This window comes from Helicoverpa armigera, chromosome 1 (genome assembly GCF_030705265.1).
Source record: "Helicoverpa armigera isolate CAAS_96S chromosome 1, ASM3070526v1, whole genome shotgun sequence".
NCBI classification, from domain to species: domain Eukaryota; kingdom Metazoa; phylum Arthropoda; class Insecta; order Lepidoptera; family Noctuidae; genus Helicoverpa; species Helicoverpa armigera.
Window position 1 is genome coordinate 10,139,596 of NC_087120.1, and position 9,237 is coordinate 10,148,832.

General features: G+C 34.9%; 1 protein-coding gene across 1 annotated transcript; it reads right to left on the reverse strand.

Annotated features, from left to right (window-relative positions):
- Nucleotides 1-524: 524 nt before the first annotated feature.
- On the reverse strand, nt 525-8,731 carry LOC110374591 (sodium/potassium/calcium exchanger 3). Its single transcript, XM_021332356.3, has 10 exons — nt 8,572-8,731; nt 6,932-7,043; nt 6,042-6,263; nt 5,672-5,808; nt 5,299-5,469; nt 4,984-5,209; nt 4,787-4,900; nt 4,346-4,573; nt 3,182-3,283; nt 525-2,189 (listed from the first exon to the last, which is right to left on the reverse strand). The coding sequence occupies exons 2-10, from the start codon at nt 7,008-7,010 to the stop codon at nt 1,858-1,860; spliced, it is 1,611 nt and encodes a 536-aa protein (XP_021188031.2). The 5' UTR covers nt 7,011-7,043; nt 8,572-8,731; the 3' UTR covers nt 525-1,857.
- Between the last annotated feature and the right edge of the window lie 506 nt (nt 8,732-9,237).

Below are 9,237 nucleotides of genomic sequence, written 5' to 3' on the forward strand. Positions count from 1 at the left end.
TAGCCTTTTCCCAATAATGTTGAAATCAACTCCAAGTCTCATCGTGCAGCTGAATACCAGTGTTTTACATGAAGGGACTGCTGAACTCCTCAACCCAGCGACATGGGCAACCTGATACCTCTTGCAAAAACGGGCTGGCAGACTTTCTGGCTTCTAACAATGCTGAGACCAATAAATGTTGCGTCCCTTCTGTCACCAACCCACGAACCTCACCAAACATTGTTTAACTTTCGATCGCTCGATCGACCCCGGCGGCTGTTACTTAGCCGCGAGCTGATCGTGAGTGTTACATACCTTTAGGTCATCATCATCTTCATCTAACGAGCCTTTTCCCAACTATGTTGGGGTTGGCTTCCAGTCTAACCGGATGCAGCTATGTACCAGTGTTTACACCTTCAGGTAAACGAACTTGTAGGTTCCGAAACGAACCTTCAAAAAATTCAGGACGCCTCGTCCCATAGTAGTGTTTGATCTAAATCTTATTCAAAAGATGAGCTCAGTACGGAATATATGAAAACAGTAAGTTCATGCTGTAACCTTGTTTATTTATGAAACGGTTGACCAACATTGTAGATAAATATCACTACAAATGGTTTGAGTGCCTGGTTTAAAGATCTAGCCACTCGGAATATCATGAGTATTGTGCAAATTCTTATTGTTTACAATGTTGTTCAGAATATTTTTTTCCTTAATGGCTTTGAGTCATTTTATTTATTTACCTATACCATAGTGAGGAAACGGGGAAACCATTTCGATGCTTATTTTCTTAAAGGCTAGGTACACTTTTCTAGCTGTAATAACTGGGGGTGGCGAAAAATATTTTATTTATCCATAGCATATAATTAACATCCAATGGAGTTTGCGCTGCTTAAAATAACAGTTTTTTGACAGAACCTCTCAAAATGAGCTTCAAAGTTACTGTAAATAAGTGATACGAATTACTTTCTGTTTACAGGAGCTGGGCATTATATCCAATGTATTTAAGTACACTGCAATAAGTTATGTCTAGATATAAGAATAACACTTTATCTCAATGTATTTTAATTATATAATAATTATTGTCGTTAATACAATTTCTTTCAAATAAAAATCAATAGTCCATACTTCTACCACGTGACTCAGCAAGTGAGACCAAGTGAAAATGTAACACTTTTGTACTTTTACATTTATTAGATATCATACTCATTTCAAGAAAACCAGATCTTTAATGACAGCTGAAGCCATTTTCGCTGTTTCACGATGAAATTTTGTTACTTTCGACCCACTGTTACTTTTGTACCCAATGTCTCCTAATCTTAAATAAAAAATATATTTTTCAAAAGTGATCAAGAGAATCTATAAATATGTTGATATACTCTGTTCAACGTTTCAAAGTCTTTAACATACTATTTTCACTTAAAATAACCAGTCACTTCATACATAAAAAATCTAATTGCAAGCCGAAATCGGCCATGTATCAGACTAGCTCGCACCTTGTTCATCTCTACTCTCTTGGTAATTATAAAATTGTCTAACTAATACTCCAAGGCAATGCTCAGTTTTATACCACATCCAGAATATAAGAGCTTTTCACTCGTGGACAGTTCTTCTTTGTCATCCACGCTTTAGCAGAGCTGCATTTCAAAACAACATCGAATTCTACATTAAAAAAATCTACGTTTTTATTTAAGAAAATAAGGACAGCTTGAAGCCGCCTCCACATGACATATTTTTTTCAATTATTATTATTTATCCACATTTTGTAACTGTCAGGATCTAAGTAATCAGTCTAAGCATACGTTAAGCCATGAAGAATGAATAAACTCTACTGATGATTAACTCAGTTATCGTAATCCAATGAAACTGCGTGCTAATTACTCAGCATATTTCAATACCCCTGTCTAAGATAATGCCCATTTCGACAAGGATTGCGAACGTGATGAAGACTGCGTAAAGAACTAGGAGGACGGCACCGAGTGTTCTTCTGAGGGTGAACTTGCCGATGAAAAGCGTGATCCACAAGCATACGACAGCGACGAGCAGAGAGCCCACCACGAAGTCAATGCCCGCTGAGTTGATGAGGACGGCGGTCTGATCCGCACCCTGACTGAGTAACGTCAGAGTCTTGATCAGCCACGGTAAACCCAGCGCAAACAATATAGCCAAAGAATTCGCTCCTAAAGCATTTGATACTCCGATTCCACCCTCGCCTGTAACAAAAAATCGGTATTAATTAACATTATCAGAAGATCAATTTTTATAAAAACATAAATAAGTAACACGGATATCAATTAAAGATAGAGAGGTATTTAAATACTGATAGAGATTATAGTTGATAAACAAGTAATTCGCAATGCTACGCTTTGTACACGAGCACAATTTATATCTGTATACCTATGTGTAGAAAAAAAATCATGCACGCCATTGAGTACTTGCTGAATAATACTTTTATGCAGAAAACAAAACTTATAAAAATAAGTCTGGGGTGCAGTTTCATTTAAATATACCTAGGTATTTCATTATATTCAGGAATCTTTAACCATCCCACTAGGCACAAATGTTTAACGTGTCTTTAGGTAATAATCGCATAAGAAAGCAAACCATAAATTAAATCGTTAACAAGGCACTTTTCAAACTTATGATTCTTGCGCAACGGTATGATGATTTGCTACAAAATAATAAAACATGATCAAAATTCTACAATAACATTTTATCTTTAGTTATCATAGAATTACGTACATACTAATGAGGATGAAATGAATGTAAATCAATATAATCTTCAGCTTTCGATATTTAGGGAATTTTAATAAGATAATATTAATTATATGCAATTGCACATGTAGGCATTTCGGATTTGCTCGATAATCGCTTAAACCCCGGGGGTATAATATAATATTCTTAATACAAATAGTTACATTATAACGCAATGTCAGCAACAATTATATAAGTATACGTAAAAGATAAGTTTAACAATAGAAAAGTTTTGTGGGATGGCCAAATGCAAGCCGTTATTGAATTGAACTATAACTGCTATTGAACAAGTGTGAAACGCTAACATAAACAAACGAATAAAACTGAATGATTGAATATAGAAACATTCGCATAGCAACGATTACTTTCGCAGACGCTAATATAAAAATGAGCAGCATGCATAAATATGTTATATTCGATTTATCCTTGATCTAATCCTATTTGTACGTACCTCGCCTTGACATGATGAAAACTGAACACGCCTCAGGCAAACAGCCACCGAACGCCAAAAACGTCATGCCCATCACTGATTCAGGAATGAAGAAAGTATGCCCTGAAGAAAAACACAAACAATTCATAAATAAATAAAAAATACAACAAAAAAAGGATAGGAATCTTTACAACCAACTTCTCTGACAATGTTAGTAACTAAGTGAATATACCTATTTTGAGGAAAATAATGTCGATTTTTTGTTCCTCTCAGTAAGGTGAAATGAATTACGATTATCATAATTAATTATCATCAATCATCTGCAATTTTATTGCGCAATATTGTTACTGGGTCAAGGTTACCTTTAGGAGTTTTTCCTAAGTATAAAACACACTACATTTTCTATAAATACAACCTTTTATCTATTAATGGATTGTAATTATTTTTCATAATTAAAGACCATTGACTTTTTCTCTCCAAGCGATAAAGTCAGTAGGGCATTACAGTCATTCCAAATGCGAATTGTTTAGTCGCAAAGTAAGAATTTTCTTGTCTTCGTATGTCCATTACCCAGTCTCTAATAAAATCCCGAAGAATTTCTGTCCACATTAAATCCTGTCAAGCCCGAATTTGTACGAACAAGGATAACCTTGCTTAGTCGAAATGTTTCTCAGAAAAGAAGGTCAACATTGAGGAAACGTAATATCATTTTTAGATAGAGAATCAGGGTTATAGCCTCTGGCTGGATAAACTAATATACAATAATACGATATATGACGTTCTTAAATAGGATGATTCTATATGATTCATTTATTAAAAGACTAGTCGCATAATGTCTTCATCAGAAGCAATTGAGATGGATATTAAAATGTGGAAAAATGTATCTTTTATTTTATTAAAAATTAATTTTATAAATAATATACTTTTTTTTGGTTCAAGTCACATGCCCAGGCAACACTTGGTCCAAACGGTGGCAATGTCCTTTACTATATAATAACAATCAACTACGCAGAATGATTATAAAGGTATTGATAGATAACTAATATCCGGAGGACGACAAAGAGACAACAACAAAGTGTACAGCATTCACTTAAGATGCAATTTACGGGCAATCTTGCAGCCACTATAGGTATTGGTTTGCATAACATTATCTGTGTAAGACCAGTATAAAGTGATAGAACTTACCAATAACTGTCATGCTCCACGAGACACAGTAGGAGTTGGCTCCGATCCAAACGATGCACATAAAGAAAGCCAGTGGGTACAACTTCTTGTAAGTAATTGGAGATGGAATTGTGAATCCCAACACTAGTTTCAAAGGCCAAGTGTAAAGCCACCACACTTTGTAAACCCAGGAGTTCTCGCGGGGCCACCGGAATATACTCTTCTTGGGTTTAACATTCTCTTCTTCAGCTGAAAACAATATAAAAAAAATTATATAAATTATTGTCGTTACAATATGTCAGTAATGTATTCTAAACTTTTAATTTTCGCTCAAGGCATTGTTTTAATCTAAACAAATGAAATCTTCCTGCATTTTGTGTACACACCGTTTAAATTAAAATACCGATGTCTCTCCAATTACAGTCCCGTTTATTTCACGAATAATAAATTATATTATCTTACCTTTTTCAACGACATTCACTTTCTCAGGATATTCAACATCCACGTCACTGAATCCTTTGTTATCAACGCCTTCTTCGACTGATTTCCCATTTTCCGTAGGAATTACCATAGCAACTGTAACAATGCCATAATATTTTAAAACACGTTCAAGAAGCTATCATAAAAGAGCCTCATAAAAAATAATTGTTAATACATACTATCTGATGTGTTCTTTTTGCACATTCTGGCAACAAGTCTGTCGTAGACGGCAAACATCCTCATGCTATTGAACATAACGATGAAGTAGAGGATGTAAAGGATTCCCAGTACGAGAGCTTCGTACCAGTCGATCTGTCCATCCCACACGAAAGCTACCAACACACCGACGTTAACCATGTAGATAACCACATCTCTGGTGACGGGTCTTGCTTCTATTGGGATAGGCTGGAAAATGCAGTAGAAAGGTCAATTAACACAACTCCTCTTAAAATAACATGTAAGTAAAGTTTTAATTCGTTTGATGTTGTGTTTACCCTGATAGCAGCAAGACCTCCAACAGCGGCTACTCCGAGAGCATTGAAGATTGCAGAACCGACTATCGTTCCAATACCCATGTCAGATTCAGTCAAAAATGTTGATATAACGTTGACAAAGAATTCAGGACAGGAGGTGGCGACTGCCATGAATGTTGCCGCGGCTACATTCTGAAATACAATAGTTAGTAAGATAAAGTATATGAATATAAATATTTATTTCAAAACCTGAAATAGGATAGTAAGAATTGATCCAAGCATAAAGTTTAGCATCCAAGGTAAAATACATAATCTCTATAAGTAGATAAACAACTATATACGTAAATAAATAAATAACAATAAAATAAGTTTTATTAGATTCTTGTAGACATACCTGAGGTATTTTTAAGTCATCGCAAATCAGTTCGACGCAAGGGATGAAATAATCATTACATACAATAGCCAATAGCGTAAATGAGTAGATACCAAACAGTGCATATAAAAGGAAAGCACCCCGCCTCAACTGCTCGTCTGGAATAACAAATTGAAATAGATATTACTTACTTGTTATTTTAAATGAAAATTAATTGTTTGATCTATACTCTTCAAAGGAATTGTAAGTAAAAACGACTGAACTTGAAAAGGGTAGCGTTATCTCAAAATATATTTTAGTGTGGGTTAAAATTTTCAGACGTGATTTATGGTGTATATGAAGTAGATAATAATATGTTACGTAGATTATTCGTCAGTGAATTATCACTTACCATCAAAGATTCCATCAGGGAAACTGTCAATAGAGTCCCCACTGACACAGTCGATCTCGCGGGCGATGCCCTCGTCCGTGATCTCCAGCCTCGTTCTCAACCAAGGAGTCCAGTGCCAAGTCTCATGCTCACTATCCAGTTTCTTCATTAGTTCCTCGTGCACGAACACTATTTTACCATTTCGACTAATAGGATGCACCGAATTGAAGAGTTCCGTTTCATCTGATAAAAATATTTCACAAAATTACATATTAATTACACCCGCGTTACGTATTACATGGGACGCGTGGTCTCCCAAAAAATCAATGAGTAAAATCAGTGGTTGATCGGATACTGATAATATGTACATTTAATGAAGCAATCGATGCGATGGTCGGCGCAAGTCAAACCACGATATGGTTCGCAAAACCACTTGTTTCAGTACTTTATAAACAACCAATAAAGCATTCTACAATCTTTACCAATAAACAATAGTACCGTAATTTAACTAGATTAGTATCTAGCTGTCTGATTGTCGTCAAACGTCTTTCTTTTAGAAGTTAAACTTGAAACGATTGCATTACTTGGTTGCAGATAGATACACAATACAGTTGGGTCGTTAACAAGGATTTTTATTCGAACGAAAATAACACGTGTTCGCTACTTAAAATATATCGGGTATATACCTATATACCGACAAATTACCTCATACACGTAACTTATATCGAGTGTGTCAAACCTAATCACATAAAATCAAATCGTATTTATATTATTCTTTGTGTTGATTGACGTATATAAGTCAAGTATACTAAAGTATTTAATTTAATGTGATTAGGTTTGCCATACTTTGTATAACGAGATGCCTTTGTGAATCGCAATGTTTGTGTGTAGTTTACTTGTATGATACTTACTGCTGTTTCCATTAATTTGCGTATAGCAAGTGGCCAGGAGTAAACTCCAAAGGATGACGTTAAGGTTTGAGCGTGTCATGTTTCTTCGTGCGACCGATCCAAAGATTTGGAACTAGAAGAAGAAAAACTCGTTCAGTTACAAACACTATGAGTAAGTCTTTATCGTACAGAGTCTTCTCTATCTATCTTACCTATGTCCTATCGAAGCCACAGGACCCGATGATGATGATATGTGGCATGCGATTATCTAATCGTATCCAAAATATTCTCAAACAATTCAATGGTTCGAAAAGTACCTACGTCGACCTAAGTCGTTGCTAGCTAACCTCTTGTGCTGATACGATATGCCTACCAGAATTTTAAATCAATATTTTTAACGTAAACTTTTTATTCATTTATTTCTCATAATGTTAAATCGCCCCGTTTATATTACAGTTCGCAAAAGCGACAAACATAAAGTCTCAAATTCGATTCTCGGGTCAAGATAATTAGTGGTACTTTGGGGTGACATCTGTGGCTTGGAAAGCAGATACGTAAATGCCGGTTCTGAGCATTCTGAGCATCTCTCTGGGTTTCGGGTTGCCATCCCATCGGAATGTAAGAGTGAAAGAATACTGAATGCACTTGTGTCAGCTGTAAAAAACAGCTGCCGTGGCCTATAGTATCGTATGCAATAGCATTAAAAATTTAAATTAATTTCACGTTTATTTAGATTAAATTACTTAACTATATCTAATTACTTAATGGTCTTAATTTTCCTGAAAAAGCGGAAGCCATGAATAATATAATTATTTTAATTTGGAATTTTTGCTCTTCTCTTATATTTTTAACTCTCCTAAAATTGTGAATAACGTTATATTAATCGGTTAGAATGTAGATATAATAGATTATTATCGAATTTGATTGATTATATCGATTGTGATAAGGACATAATTGCCAATGTACGTACGAACGAGCTAATGTGACAGCCCACTAATCCGTATCGTGCGGAAAGACGGAGCGGTTCTAGGAAATTAACTATATTACTTAACAACGTGCGAGTTATTTTTGTTTGCAATTACTTACGTTGACATTTTAGTACTACTGAGTGCAATAAAGAAGATCCCAAAACACAGTTGCAAATTGGCACATATTTAAAAAAAAAAACGCACTTTTAGCTGTTCAGCTAAATTACTTAATTCGCTAATAATATTAATAGGTATTTAATTCCAGGGATCAGCGTGATAGCGTATAAACCATCAAATAATATGCATAGGTTTATTTCATTAGATTGCGAATATAATGTGATTGTAATGCAACCCGCTCATTTCCATGCATATAAATTACCGGACGGGTGTATTATTTTCAAACAGATATCAAAAATACACGTGCGCGTAAACTAGGAAAAGCACGGTTTTTAGCCGGTAGCTACTTGAAACTGGAATTAATAGTAACATAACACTACTTAGTTGAACACCGATAGCTACAGATAGTCCACGATAATAACACAATCGCTTTAGATATAAACTGCTGAACACCATTCAATAGCCTATTTATTGCTCCATGTTTATCGAAGGTGCTAATAGAGTAATAACCACACAATCATTTGTTGCGGTGATAAAATAAACCAATACAGAAATACTCTACAAATTTTTACTCACTTTATATCGACTTGCTTTAGAAGAAGGTGGCAGCCGCAGACAGGTTTTACTAAAACATAATTGTTAATCGAAAACTTTATTAGAGCGACAGCTGCCACTCTGCAATCACCAAGGATCTCACGACACTGAAAGAAAGATATCAATGCCAGAGGTTTTTAAGTAGATAATCTTATTTGATAAGAGTCTACTTTATAGCGATTAGTAGAATTCATTTAATATACACACGTCAAACACGCACATTAAGTATAAGAATGCAAATCTCACCGCTAGGATTTACATGTTTTCCTTGACGGGAGTTCAGTCTAGACCACCATGCGTCCTATTTGTTTACAAAATACATTCTAAGAAAATACAGAAATTTTACGTTCGCTCCACTCTAGGGCCACTCAATGCTTAATGTCATTAAGACTACATAATCTTACTAGGTCGATAACTTGCTTTTATAGTGGTTACTGTTAAAGGCGTACTTCAGTGTTGATAATATTCTTTTCAGTTCAATAAATTCTTACTACTAGTCATAGTGAGAGTTTAATTAGCGACAGTCCAAATCAAATTATAACACTTTTTAAGTGCCTTTTGTTTTAAAACACGTTATGTTAAATTGTATCTTTGATTAAACAGCAACACTAAACGTATCTACAGGTGTATTTGGAACATCATGATATT

Coding starts and splice junctions, on each gene's coding strand:
- LOC110374591 (XM_021332356.3), bottom strand. CDS start 7,010: ATGACACGCTCAAACCTTAACGTCATCCTTTGGAGTTTACTCCTGGCC. Junction 5,809..6,041: donor CCCTGATGGAATCTTTGATG/GTAAGTGATAAT, acceptor TTGTTATTCCAG/ACGAGCAGTTGAGGCGGGGT. Junction 5,470..5,671: donor ATGACTTAAAAATACCTCAG/GTATGTCTACAA, acceptor ATTGTATTTCAG/AATGTAGCCGCGGCAACATT.